General features: G+C 33.4%; 2 protein-coding genes across 2 annotated transcripts in view; both read right to left on the bottom strand.

Annotated features, from left to right (window-relative positions):
• Positions 1-1,227: 1,227 nt before the first annotated feature.
• On the bottom strand, positions 1,228-7,211 carry LOC137397505 (chorion peroxidase-like). Its single transcript, XM_068083796.1, has 6 exons — positions 7,148-7,211; positions 4,472-4,590; positions 4,015-4,129; positions 2,417-2,568; positions 1,777-1,901; positions 1,228-1,381 (listed from the first exon to the last, which is right to left on the bottom strand). The coding sequence occupies exons 1-6, from the start codon at positions 7,209-7,211 to the stop codon at positions 1,228-1,230; spliced, it is 729 nt and encodes a 242-aa protein (XP_067939897.1).
• A 2,677-nt stretch (positions 7,212-9,888) lies between these two features.
• Positions 9,889-15,197, bottom strand: part of LOC137396446 (peroxidasin-like) — a 37,209-nt gene continuing 31,900 nt past the window's right edge. Inside the window, exons 15-17 of the mRNA XM_068082728.1 lie at positions 11,561-11,698; positions 10,846-10,948; positions 9,889-10,252 (exon numbers count right to left, since the gene is read on the bottom strand). Of these exons, the coding sequence (XP_067938829.1) occupies positions 10,039-10,252; positions 10,846-10,948; positions 11,561-11,698 (455 nt within the window). The 3' untranslated portion in view covers positions 9,889-10,038. The remainder of the gene's footprint in view (positions 10,253-10,845; positions 10,949-11,560; positions 11,699-15,197) is intronic.

The following is a 15,197-nucleotide window of genomic DNA, read 5'->3' on the forward strand; positions in this document are numbered from 1 at the left end:
AAAGACCGTAATGAAATAAGTTAACTCAACGACCTAATTACCGTTGACCGGCAGAATCGTAGTCGGTACTCAGATGTTTACACAGCATTTACAGGAAGCTAATATGACAAGTTTTTATTTTGACTTATTTGAGGTGTTTGAAACATTCATAATAATGTACCTGTAGCTGGATTTAAAATTTTATTCTAGCCAACATGAGCAAATACAAAATAAAATATATGCCGATAGAGTCGCGTTTAACTAGACTTTTATCGCAATAGCCGATGTGAATACGAGAGATAGAGACAGGTTGTATCACTCGTTACATCATTTTTGGGCAAGTCTGGGCATGTTTTTTGGCCTGAGCGTTTTTGCCGCAAACAATTTTTTTTGATGTTAATCTTCAAATATATTGACAGTGAGATTGCCTAACACAATAAACAACATATCAATAAATAGAAAAAAAATGCTTTCTTTAAAAATTATCTAAAATTTGACGCAATCACATCTTTAAGAATTATGCTCTCTTGTAATAAAGTAGCGAGAATTATGTTCCTTTGTAATAAAATAGAAAGGTTTTTTGGTAATACATGGTTGTACTTGTGGATGTGCTTACAATTTATGACTTTGTTTAGGTAACTTATAAAGAAATGGAAAAACTACAATCAATCACACGCAGTTAATCTATCTGGCAAGTAGATAGATCCTAATTGACCTATTACGATATGAAAAAATTGATCAATTCATCAAGACAATTGAAAGCTAATAGGACAATAAAATGTTGAATATTTTATCTGGATAATGAAGAGCTGATTAGTTTATCAAGATAATAGACAGCTGATTAGTTATTTAGAATAACAGAGAAATGATTAGTTCATCAAGAAAGTAGAGAGCTGATTAGTTTTATCTGAATAGTAAAGTTGATTAGTGATCAGAACAATATAGAGGTGATTAGCTTATCAAGATAATAGAGAACTGATTAGTTTATTAATAAAACAGAAACCGCTGATCTAGTAATATAATAAAGACCGACTCCAGCATTCAAATAGAAGAGAACTGGTCAGTTTATTAGAATAAGATAATAGATGATAACAACTTTATATATTTGACCAGAAACTTTAGTTTGTTGATTTGGCTACACCTAAATATTTTACTTATAGTTACTGCAATTATATTTTCAACATACATGTACTATACAATCTGCTATTTACTATGATTAGGTTTCCTTTTAGAACGAGTGAGTTGCACTCACAGTTCTGTGTACTCACCAAGTTGTTCTACAGTCTTGAACACGTCAAACATTTTTGCCAGATCACCTCTCTGACCTTCACTTCCAACTGACCTGAAGGACTGGCCAATCAGAGGATGTCTAAATCTGAACACTGCTGTTGAGAACTTATTCCTGGAAACAGCCAATAATTGTTAATAAGCTGTACATGCATGTCTTACTACATTAAACCTTTAATTAGTGTGAAGCCATTTATGTTGGCACATTTTGATACACAAATTATTTGTCAATATAATGTTTATTTTTAATTTCAAACCACTTCTAGTCTTTAGCTAAACAACCAAAATTTGTCTAAATCATTGTGTTGGTGAAAAAATACAACATCTTTTAATGTAACTTCAAGTGAATTGTGTTAAATAACATAGATTCCTGTTATTTACTAAACACTTGCTCAAATAAAATCTAAATTATTTTAAAGTTTAAAGTCAAACAAGATAAATACTTGTTGAACATATCGTTAACTCAAATCACTAAAAGACTTATATGAGAATGCCAAACACCAAACTTACAAAATTGAGCTGTCCACATCTGAAGAATAGCTAGTAAATCTGCCAGTATTTAACAGTTTTAAATTATACATCTCCATGGCAACTGGTCCAACTACTTCTGGGAGAAACTCTTGATAAGTAATTCTCTGTTGAATAGCTCATACAATCTTCCTGCTTACCTGCAGTTTAAGGAATGATTTAGCATAATCAGCTTGAGTAACTTAACAATTCCTTGGTCTCGAGACTACCAGAGATGTAAACTCTAGCATTTAGTAATATTACATGTAGGTTATATTTTGGTCATAGTGCTGACTGTACATCCTTATATAATATAAACACTTACAGAGAGCACTTACTGAATACACTCTCTAAATTCCTTAAATACACTCTATTTAAACTCCTTGTCTATACTCATACTAGCCTCCTTGTTTATACTCTTACTAATCTCCTGGTCTATAACCTTACTAACTTCATTTTCTATACTCGTACTAACCTCCTTGTTTATACTCATACTAATCTTCTGGTCTATAACCTTACTAACTTCATTTTCTATACTCATATTAACTTTATTGTCTATACTTGTACTAACTTCATTGTCTATACTCGTACTAACTTAATTGTCTATACTTGTACTAACTTAATTGTCTATACTTGTACTAACTTCATTGTCTATACTCGTACTAACTTCATTGTCTATACTCGTACTAACCTCCTTGTCTATACTTGTACTAACTTCATTGTCTACACTCGTACTAACTTCATTGTCTATACTCGTACTAACCTCCTTGTCTATACTTGTACTAACTTCATTCTCTATACTCGTACTAACTTAATTGTCTATACTCGTACTAACTTAATTGTCTATACTTGTACTAACTTCATTTTCTATACTTGTACTAACTTCATTGCCTATACACGTACTAACTTCATTGTCTATACTTGTACTAACTTCATTTTCTATACTTGTACTAACTTCATTGCCTATACACGTACTAACTTCATTGTCTATACTTGTACTAACTTCATTGTCTATACTCGTACTAACCTCCTTGTCTATACTTGTACTAACTTCATTCTCTATACTCGTACTAACTTAATTGTCTATACTCGTACTAACTTAATTGTCTATACTTGTACTAACTTCATTTTCTATACTTGTACTAACTTCATTGCCTATACACGTACTAACTTCATTGTCTATACTTGTACTAACTTCATTGTCTATACTCGTACTAACTTAATTGTCTATACCTGTACTAACTTCATTGTCTATACTTGTACTAACTTCATTGCCTATACACGTACTAACTTCATTGTCTATACTTGTACTAACTTCATTGCCTATACACGTACTAACTTCATTGTCTATACTCGTACTAACTTTATTGTCTATACACTTACCAACCTCCTAGTCTTAATTACTATAAATCATAAAGTAGTAGTGTGCAGATTTTCAACTTCAAGAACAAGTTAGAAGCTTGAACTACAATTCCAAGTAAGTTGAAAATAGACAAAAGTTTCATAGTGTTGTTTAGTAAAGATTAGTAGTAAAATTATTGAGTCTACCTTGAGCGTCTACTATACATTCCTATATTAGACAAACAACTTTGTTTTAATTGAGAAATCTAAAAAAAATCAGCGTACAAAAAGCTATTTCACTGAGTGAATGTGAATAAACTATAACAAAAGCTGCCAATTTTTCCCAACTTGAAACCCAAGTTCAGTTCGTATGAAGCAATCACTTTACTGAGTACAGAGTAATAAACCCTAGCACCTCTGCTAAAGACTACAGTTTAAAAATTGCAGATATTTTTTACTATTTCTGAACTATTTTAACTCGGAACAAAAACTTGAAGGTTAACAACACATTGAGCCTTAAGATAAGTTGGTTAAGCAAGCTGACTTTAACACAGACTTAACAGATTACAAACTTAATATACTGAGTTAATAAGTGGTCTACGGTTGGCAGATCAATTGGTCACCATGAGTCAATATGAACACAAACTGTTTACCTGGTAAATTCTTTCGTCATCCACACTTGGATTTAGCTGGCGGATCTTTCTAGCAATTCTGTTGTGTTCTCTTAGAAAAACAGTGTGGACGCTTGTTAGACCAGCTGCAATAAAGGTAAGTGTATATATATATGTAACAAAAAATCATAGTTATAACAAGCTTGTTTATTGTAGTAAAGTTATGATCTAAAATTGAGGACCAAAACAAAGTTGATATTAATTGCTTTACTAGTATCTTTCGAATTACCTTGTTCCGTGCTTCTCACATCTCCGGAAAAAAATCTCGTAGTTTTCTGGTTCTGCTTACAGCTGCCTGGGTTGTTAGGGTTAAGAGGCAGGTTTGTTTCGTTGTTGACACCAGTCTGTAGGTATTTGGATTTTTTCAGATTTGGCAATCAAACAGCATAACTTTTAGGCTGTTATTTATTCTGGTGATAGTTTTAATTTCAAAGTCTGTTTGCAGGTTTTAACTAACTAACATTCTTGGTACATGCACTATCAGTTTAAGCAGCAGCTGTTACAAAAAGATGCTAGAAATAAAAGTGTATTCTGGCATTATTTCTTATTTTATAGAATAAATTAATAATAATTAATAATAAATTAATCATAATTTATAAGAATGAAATAATAATTACAAAAATAATCAACCCAAAGTAAAAGTACTTTTGACCGAAGAGTATGTTATTAGCAAAAGCTAAACTTACGCTAGACTTGAGTGTGCCATTGAGAAAAATTCGAAGAGTTCCAGCTCTGTTGTTTACACTACCATAAATTTGAGAGCCATCTACATATGCTGTCAAATCATTTATTTGAAACCTCTCCACTGAAACATACATATACAAAAATAAGGACAAAATAGATAAGTTAGTAGATATTCAAAATCTAGCAACTTATATTAATTGATGCACACAAAAACTCAAGATGAGACAGTTCCCAGATGAGAAATAATTAATCATTGTCAGATGGAGTATTGACAATTTAGAGTATACGGTGAAAGTATATACTGATATAGTTTAGTCAGCATTTAATGTTCTGCCAACTGCTATAGGTGTAATATTTGAGGACACATAACCAAATAATGTTCTATTTGTTAAATATATATTCAGATGTACCAACTTCAACCAAAATATATTAATACTAGTACATTTGTGAGTTTTGTGCACTGTAAGAGATCGTCCTGAGTAATCAGTAAATAGAGAATTAACCCGTGGTAGTGCACTTGCCTCTAAATTTGATGCCTGGGTTTGATTCCCATGTGAGACAATCTTATTTTTTATCACTATGGTATAGCTTTGAACAGGTGAACAAATAAAAACTGCTCTTATTATAGTAAAGATTTTTTTGCAATGGATCAAATCTATAAAATATGTTCAAGTTTTGCAGCATACTTGATTTTCCGTCAACAGCTAACAGTCAACTAGCCTACAAAGTCGTAACTTAGTTCTGACAAGCAAACAAATAACAACACTATAGAGCTCTACACTTCTCAAACCTATCATAGTATTGTTATTGACATTAACAGAGTTACAGGTAATGGCTATTTACATTTAGAACCAGAAAACCCAAAGGCTGGTGCAGATCTAAAGAAAGGGATGCAGCTTCTAGTGAAGATCGGATCTCTAGTTGTGTTAAGTGGAAAACACTCTTTTAGTTCCATTACCCAGTGTTCTTCGTCAACCTTGCAGCATTCAGCTTTAGAACAAATAAAATTATAAAATTATTTTTACCCAATGTGCCTTGATACAATTTTTCTGTAAATCAGATCTGCCACCAGTTGAAAGAAAGAATTTAACATATACAAATTTATCTGTTTAGTCTTGTAGTCCTATAAGCAAATATTCAATTGGTCAATAATAGTGAGAAGAAATTTAAAAACTTTTTGAGAGCAGGTATTTGGTTCTATCGTAGTTTATAAAAAGGCCTGCAAAGAGTATTCCGCGTCAATTACAAAAATATCACAATTTCTTTTCAGTTTACAACTAATTGCATGTGATCCGTATTCCATTACAGATCATGCATGACTCGCTATTTATGATACAATTATGTCTGAAACTGCCATATGCAACTAAAAATTATTTTGTACCAACTTTGGCTCTTCTTCAGCTTCTTCTATATATATATATATATATATATATATATATATATATATATATATATATATATATATATATAAATTGTTTCCTCACCCCGGATATCCCGTATGGGTGGTAAATTCTGCTCTAACTCGGGTCTCCTACCAGAGACCTGGGAGTTTGAGCACTCGCCTCAAGATCTTAGCTGTTCCCAATAGTGCACTTTTCTGCAACTCACCTGAGTTGATTGTTGTTGGTATTTGGGCAAGCCACATTTTATGCGCCGGTGTTATTGCGCCCAGTGCCCCAATGCACTGGGGCAATAACACCGGCGCCCAGTGTATATATATATATACACTGGGCGCCCTGTATATATATATAATATATATAATATATATATAATTATATATATATAATTATATATATAATTATATATGAATAGAAACAACTGTGATTATTTAGCAACCTGACTGTTTCTTTAAAAGCACAGCAGGGGCAAAACTATAAATGCTGATCAAAAAAATTTATTCAAATTAATTTGCTTTTTAGTAACAGATTTATGGTCTTTTTAACCTCATGACTTGCTTGTTAACTCTACAATGAGTTTAATGTTGTTCCTGTACTGATACTGCAGCACAGTGACTTACCTTTGTCTACATGCCCATCTACATAGCATATACCCCTAAACTAATATAAGCGTGATGTGTTCATCTTCTGCTCACAATGGTGGCCTCACTTTACCAAGAGGTAATGACAGCTCGATGGACAGCATGCAGACTTAGCTGCTATGAAGAGTTGCAGGTACATATATTGAACAGGAAACAGCCATGCAAGCATGTCTGAGATTTCTGACACATACATATACAGTAGGTCGACAGAGTCTTGCTGGATTCTAGTTTCTAAGTGGCATGTTTATATGATAAACTTCATATTGCAGTAAATCACATGCCTGAGCTGTCAGACAGTCCTTCATATTGCAGTAAATCACATGCCTGAGCTGTTAGACAGAGTGTCAAAGATGGTCTGCATGATTAAATTAATAAATATTAATTCTAGCTGTCTCTCACTCAGTACATAGCTCTTGTGCAATTACAACACATTGGCAACTGCATGCAGGTGCTTGTCACATTGTCTCTAGCTAATGTATTGGCGACCAACCCATCAAAGTTGTTGGCAATAAATTAGGCCCACTTGCAACTTCAGTTCCTTAATTGCCATATCTGCACTTAGAGCATGTTTCAGGTTTATGCTATCATTAAACAGAAAGTTTCCATCACTTTGGTAGCCATTGGAGAAGTGCCACAATACCCCATGATGCAACAGCGCTGCTAGCTACTGCATGCTTTAATGTCTGGCTCCTCTCATAAACCATGAGAAAGTAAGCTTTATTTCAGCCAGTAGGAATAAATTTTCCACAAGAGGTTCGTATCATATTGTAACTAGCCAAATGTCTGGCGTTGCACGGGTAATAAAAAGTTACCTAATGAGTGTGATTAACTTACCTGGAAAGCTAAATCTTTACTAAAATCTTTACCAAAACAATACCCGGGTTTTGGGCCAGCTTAACAATCCTTACACGTAACAGTCAACAGCGCTAGTTATTAAGCCTAAGCAAGCACTTTAAGTGTGAATATCTTAACCAATGTAATGACTATTTGTCTAATGAATTCATTGTATTCCGTGCAGCTTAATGATTAAGTTTGTTGTCTGTAGATTAAGAGGTCCTGATATTAAATCCAGTGCGGTAGAAATTTTTCATTGCTAGATTTTAATAGCTATAACTGAACACAGAGTTTAACAAAAATACAAAAAGATAAACACTGATCTATATATAGATACTATATGTTGCTGCTCGTTTAGGCGAAATAAGCTTTCTGCTGACCTATCTAAATCTAAATGTATATGTGCTGCCTATCTCATGGGCATGCTTTGATAAAGAAATGTAAGAAAGCGCATCTTATGTGGTAATTTCTTTTAATATTCCAACCAAACAAACAAATATGACATACTTGTTTAAACAAACCAGTGAGTTGGTTTTTTGTCAATAAAGTTTCCTAAACTTGGAGTTTTTCTTAAATGCTTTCAAATTAGATTTCAATAATAGTATATATTTCAAAGTTTCATTAACTAAATTAATCAAATTACAATTTTAAAATTTAGTTTTAGTTTAAATTATGCAATCTGGTTTAGAATGTGCTTTTATTCACCCGCTCTTGATGAGCTATCCACGTCCGCCCTCAACTATTGCCTCTTTGCAAGACTAATAAACTAATATTTCCGTAATATAAGAATTTCAGTTTTTAGCGGGTTGAGATTGCAAAACAAATTATAGAAACCTCTAATGAATAGCAGTTTTAGGCATTGTTAGCTTTTAGCACTGATTTGACTATGGTTTAGACTTTAGATTGTGCGAAATTTGTTTTCTCCGTCAATAATCCATTAAAATGTCAAAGATAATCACTAAAAGCTATTGAGTGTATGACTATGATCAACACATTGGCTGTTTGTAACTGTCTCAGCCAATAGTCAGGTGTGAAATTCGGAATAATTCCAAACCATAGGTGGACAACTCCCTGCTTTTGTACAAGAGTTTTTGGTGTCGTGTTTTTTTGGTTGAAATCTATGTGAGATGCTATTGGTACGTGTGGGTTGATTGACTGTTCTAGATAATTGCTTTAGCAAGTCAATGTTTTACACTTTATGACAGATGATCTATAAAAATGTTTTTTATGACCAAAAACTGCCAAAAATTTATGTCATATTGAAAGGTTTTTGCAGCGTGTAGCTGACGTCATGCAAAAAACTTGATACATGGTTAATAATGTTAAAGAAGCATGACTTTTTTAATAATATTCAAACGAACTAAATCAACAAAAACCATTCTACAGTTACAGTCATAAAAACCAAGGGAACTTAATTATGTCCTAACTTTAGACATACCACTTAAAACTTCGAATGTACAAATAACTGCTTCCATAAAAGATTTCAAATGTTCCACTGTTTCCATTCAGATTCTTATTCACAATTGAAAAATAACTGTGGTAGTCTTTGCCGGGTTTGGGTTAAATTACATGTAGGTTGAGCAATGACTGAGCTTGATAGTCAGATGCATCCAAAAAGTTTTGTGGCCTACGACCTCTATAAATAGATTCAAGGTTATATGCTCTGCTAACCAAACACTTGCCTTATAGTGGTTGCTTTTGAATCAAATTATAATCGTGGTAGTTCATAATTCTATCGACAATGTGAATTGGTTTAGTAGCTTGAACTCTCATGCTGCTCAAGTTGGTATTTATCTATCGCTATCTATATATATATATATATCTCTATTAATCAATCAATCTATCCATCTATATATCTGTGCATCTATGTGTCTATCTATCAATCAATCTATCTATCTATCTACATGTATCTATCTATCTATATATCTATCTATCTATCTACATATCTATTTATCTATCTATCTACATATCTATTTATCTATCTATCTATATATCTATCTATCTATCTATCAATCAATCTATCTATCTATATATCTATCTATCTATCAATCTACCTATCTATCTACCTATCTATCTATCTATCTATCTATCTATCTATCTATCTATCTATCTATCTATCTATCTATGTATCTATCTATCTACCTACCTATCTATCTATCTATCTGTCTATCTATCTAGCTATCTAGCTATCTATCTATCTATCTATATATCCATCTATCTATCTATCTATCTATATATATATCTGTCAGTCTCTTGATCCATCTATCAGCTAACAAAGTGTCAACTAACAAAGTTTGATTAGATTCATTCATGAGCGTAGATAGAGTATTTACCTTATAAGCCACATATCAATAAAAGCCTTGTGTAGGAGATAACTCCAAGTTTATGGATATGCGTTCAACCAAGCGGATGATTATTGTGTACTACATTTTAGGATAATATGTTGTCTATACTTCAACAGCCAAGCTCCTCTAGGATAGGAGTAGAGAACCCCGCAGCTATAATGACAATTGCATCACCAGTTGAGTTTGTAAGAAGTTGTCTTAAATAGAAAAAAATACGATAGTAACCATTGGGTAGCGCGTATATTCAAAATAGTTGAACAACACACTTTTATAATACCATAGTACAAGTCGATAGACACCTAAAAATCCAAATAATTATTTTCATTGCAAAGAAAAAATATTATTATACTTTTCAGCCTCTAGTATTACGAGTTCTTTGCTGCCGCCTGTTTCCTCTTTTTCTTAAAACTCTCCGTCTTCTGCTGCTGTTGCGTCTAGAATTGTTCCTTGTTCGCTTCCTTTTTGTATTTTGACGATTTCTTTGGCGATTGTTTCTGTTTGTGCCAGTTGACTGCCAGATCGACAGATCCAAATGAGGAATAGTGCTGCAGCTGATGACTGGGTTACTAGAATAAAAAAGCAACTTTATATATTTATAATATTAAGCTATTATGATTTTATATACAATTCTAAACTGTACAGTTTTTTTTCTTTGATAAAGGAGTAACACTAAAATTTTAAAATTCAGTCTACTCAGATATTATAATCTTTGGTTTTCTTTTATTATCAATATGGTGATCTTTGACATGATATGCTAATGACTAAGCAAGACTTATGCTACTTTACGCGTAGTCTGACAACTCCCAATAATATCTTGACAGTTTTTAAAGTACTGGAAGATTGTGTAGGCAGCCTATGGTGATCTACCAGTATTGGAGGACTGTGGAAGCGACCTATGGTTATTGACCTTTGATGGGTAAGAATTGAACAACTTAAACCGAATCCTATTATTGACGTTTTAGAGCTAAACAGACTAAATGTTCCACAATCTAATGTCAGAGCTGATCAGCAGCTGGGAAAGGTTTGTTATAGATTACTAGAGTAACTAGGGAGACCACCACGTGTTTGGACAACTGCACAATAAGCAGCATTCAAATGGTCACAAGTCTCTAAATGCCAAGAGTGTGTCATTTTAGTAATTAGTTCAGTCAAAACTTACTCTTGGGTTTCCGCCCTCAGAAGAAACTGCCTCACTGTTGGATTACGAACATTGTCGCAAAATAGCCGAGCCATGGATGCTTTTCGAATCTCAGCAAGCTGCTCTGCAAATAAATGGTTTTAAAGCCCAAATTAGTAGATTAAAAATATATAAGTACATTTCATTATAGGAGTGCAAACAGTGAATCCCCTTTTTACCAATTCAGAGTTGAAGTTTGGTGAATAATTGTGCATGAGATACTAGCAACAAGAGACTATTAGAGAGAATGTGTAGCACTGTAGATGTAAATGAATTTAGTTGAGGACAACTCAAATCAAATTTTACTATTTTTAACTTTTTGCTTAGCGTACGTATGTTTGCTTGTGTAACTTTTACTGGCATTAGTCATCAACAAAAGGATGTTTTCATTACATATCAACAAAAAATGAGAAAAAACTTTTTGTTAACAAAAAACTTTTTTTGTTACTATAACCTTCAATTCACTATCCTATATGCCATATCCTTATGCCGCACATAAGCAAGTAAAAAGCTGGCAACAGCTCAACACATTTTATCAATGAGGAATACACTTGTCTGTCATAAGCTCTTTTGTACAGATTTCTGTACAGATAAAAATTTTGTAAAACTAAAATGATATCATATAACTTTAAGTTCACTTAGAGGGTAATCAACATAAAAATAACTTTGTAAAACATGTTAACCAGCAGAAACTTACCATCTGTAAAACCAGTTACAGTGTCTGAAGTCTCATGCCAAAAACGGTCACCATACTTTAGTCGTCTAAACTGCTCTCCAAGTATATTAGCAAATGTCTCTCCTACTATGGCATCAGGTAGAGGTATCTCTGACAGACCTATAAAAGGTTAATTTGCTCTTTATTTACAAGAAAGCACAATTTTCGATAACAATAAACTTCTTTATTGCTTTTCTGGGGCAAAACTGACAGGTAACAACTTGGAGTTTATCAGACATGCTGATTGCAAAGCCTGGTTCACACTGTATTGCCGTATGTGATCGGCGTTCATTGTTGACTATGTGTGCTAAGAACCAATAGCACTGACAAAGCAAAGCTGATACGCCGAAAAACTTTGCAGCTGCCAAACTTTCGTGGTATTTTGTCAAGCATCGATGACAGCCTGTACACTGTGAACCATAGCGGTGATAGTAATTTGCAGCTGTGGATAGCGTGATTTATTTGTTTTCGTTTGTGATAGTTGCTGCAAGCCTAGTATTTGATTAAAGCACGCAAAAACAAAGAGTTTTCTGCACGAATAATCAAAAATAAAAATAAGAACACTACGTCACGTAGTATTTGCTGATGTGAACGCGGATCGGTTTGAGGTAATGTGAACATTGTTATCATAGACGAACACCGAAGTACTGTGGCATCAACACCGAGATGCGGCGGTATAGTGTGAAACAGCCGTAAGCTATGCCCGTTTGTGATGGTTGTTTATTTGAATCTTATTTATTTAAATGAAAGTTTAATTTTTAAAGATTGATATAGAAATTGCTAAAAATATAATTGTAGAGTAAAAAATGAATACATACAGCGAGTAAATCTTTCAGGTGTTTATACATAAGAATGAAAATTATTAAAAACTGTAACAGTGAACATTACAGTAAAGAAAAGTAGAGACAATTCAATTGATGAACTTGTAAATTTGTCACAAAAGACTTGAGGACATTTTAAACCAAACAGGTTGTATATAGAGTAAACTGCTTGGAGCTCGAGCAGAAAGAACATTGAGTTAAGTGGTTAATGCAGGAGGTTAAAACAACTAATAAACTTGCCAATATAAAAGTTCAAAAAAGCATCAGGATCAGAGAGAGCACACTAAGCACCATTTATTATTGAATGTAGAAAGGCTCGTTGTCTGCCATTTTAATATTAGTAATGCTGCTGATAATGATCATCAATCATATCTTTAATACTCACTATAATTGTAACCAGGTGTAAAAAAGAAATCCCACCAAATACTCAATTGTAGATGAAAGAGGGAACCAAATATTGCCTGTTTGTGCTAGGAATTTCAACAAAAACTCAAAATCGACTGAACAAGCATTTTTAGAATTATCTCAGTTAAACTGCTCGGACAGCCACTATAAATTATATACTTATAGAACTGCATGTTGGTCATAGTAAATTCAAACTATCAACTAACCATAATTAAGTGTCCATGGTAAGCAGAAAATTAAAAGCTGAAATGGTGACGTTTGTTTGTCATTGCTTAGTCTTTAATGATACACGCTGAATGAGTCCCAAAGTCTCATGTACTTTGCCATTTCTGTACAAAATTGTTTATATCATTTTAGAATGCATGATGTAATGAATGTACAGAACTCCAAAGATGACTTTTATACAAACTATGACAGCTGGTCTTGAAACATAAATGTTTAATCATGCATGATAATAATTGTTTTACTCATAAGAGATGTAATTATAAAGATGGGTTTCACAACCTCTAAAGAAAAATATAATTTTGGAGTTATCAGCTATCGCAACTTGAGTTGTTTTCATAAAAAATCATTCAACGAATCATTTGAATGGCCTTAAAATATGTTTTTAAAATAAATTGAATCTTGCCTGTTAGCTATGCACTGTAAGAAACTTTGCCGCATATAATATCTTCAGCATTTGAGATTTCTCACATGCCTAACCTTGCCAACTCATGTGCACGCTGAAAAGTGTACTGGGCAAAATATTGTTCTTAGAAATTCAAACAGTGATATGATTGGCTAGTTAAAAGTTTTTGAATGCCAAATACAGAATAAGAAACCTAAATAATTTATGCTTGTAGACATGTGCACACTAACATCCTTAGTGTTACGTGAAGAGTGAAAGCTTGGCAAGCAGCCAGCCACTAGATCCTCAGGAAATGACGATGTAGGAGTCTAGTGGCAGGCCGCATGCAGTGCTCTTGATTTTGAAGTGTATATATACACTTTGGCCAACTAACCAGATACTGTATTAGACAAGGAGAGCAAAAGGGCTGCTATAGTAGATATATATGTAGCAGTATCCAATGACTGCAAAATAGCCAGCGAAGAAAAGGAGAAAGTTGAGAAATATCTCTCACTTGGGGAGATTGGAAAGTGCAGGCATTTACATGTAAGAACAACTCTAATTCCAGTAGTCATTGAAGCATTGGGTGTAACACCAGCACATCAAATATAGCTTGGCCAAATACCAGCAGCAATCAACACAAGTTACTCGAAAAAAATGTGCAATTGGGAACAGCTAAGATTTTGAGGTGATTGCTGAAATTGGCATGTCTTTGCAAGGAGAGCCAAACTTAGCTAGACATTACCATCTACTTAGGTAAAACAGGATGAGGAAATAATTTTTCTATATAATGAACTAGTGAGCTCTAGGCAAAACTAAGTTAATGCTCTGTGGGAATCTTTAAAGGTTGACTTGCAACAAAATTCACATTACAGTTATTTGATATCAAAAGATTCACCATGTCTTACTCTGTTGTGTTGTAGGTGCAAAATATATGAGAGTGTGATTAAAAGCTCTTAAAAGCTAAAAAATGAACAGTTAATCGCAGCCACACGAGACCGCTGTATTTTAGATTCTCTTTCCAAAACGGCTCAAATGGGACATAGTTGTTACAGGATGGTTTCTGTTCACACTTTTATGCAATCTTATTCGTCGAAATATTTTCACAAATATACTTCACGCATTGAATAAAACCATGTCTATTGTTCTTACGTGTCTGTTTTATCGTCATTGTAATACTGTCACTTTTAGCACTGATATCTTATACCTTACCATGAAAATATGTTAAACTTTTTAACCATAGCTCGAAGGAGTACATATCATTGTCTGCTAATCATGCCGAGCCTGTTGGTCACCTGTGATAATCAAAAAGTGCTGCAAAAACTATTTGTGAAGTATTGGGTCACATGGTCAGATTACGGCTTGACGATTAGACCAAGCCGAAACAAAACTGTAAAGTAGCGAGCATCTATATTTGATACGGAGTCTTCGGTAAAACCCGAAGTGTTTGTCATAAACTAGTACTACGATAATTTTATATTGAGCCTTTTATTGGCTTTTCAATTTACAAGAGAACGTGACAAGACAATAACCAAATTGTCATGACTATGTCAGAGAAATAAAGAGATTCCAATCTATGGCGGCTTTTCGTTTTTGAACTTTCAAGAGCTTGTAATCACATTTCCACATATTTAGCACCTACAACACAACAGAGTAAGACAAGGTGAATATTTGGATACTAAATAACTGTAATGTGAATTTTGTTGCAAGTCAACCTTTAAGCGCTTTTGTAAGGAATAGAATTGAAAAAGCTAATCAAGATTTGTACTAACCAGTAGAAAAACTC

Source organism: Watersipora subatra, chromosome 5 (genome assembly GCF_963576615.1).
Source record: "Watersipora subatra chromosome 5, tzWatSuba1.1, whole genome shotgun sequence".
Lineage (NCBI taxonomy): Eukaryota > Metazoa > Bryozoa > Gymnolaemata > Cheilostomatida > Watersiporidae > Watersipora > Watersipora subatra.

Bases quoted from the DNA above. Each gene is read 5' to 3' on its own strand.
- LOC137397505 (XM_068083796.1), bottom strand. From the start codon at position 7,211: ATGGTTTATGAGAGGAGCCAGACATTAAAGCATGCAGTAGCTAGCAGC. The intron at 4,130-4,471 runs GTAAGTTTAGCT...AAATACCTACAG, and splicing joins ATGGCACACTCAAGTCTAGC to ACTGGTGTCAACAACGAAAC. The intron at 1,382-1,776 runs GTAAGTTTGGTG...GGCTGTTTCCAG, and splicing joins GATGTGGACAGCTCAATTTT to GAATAAGTTCTCAACAGCAG.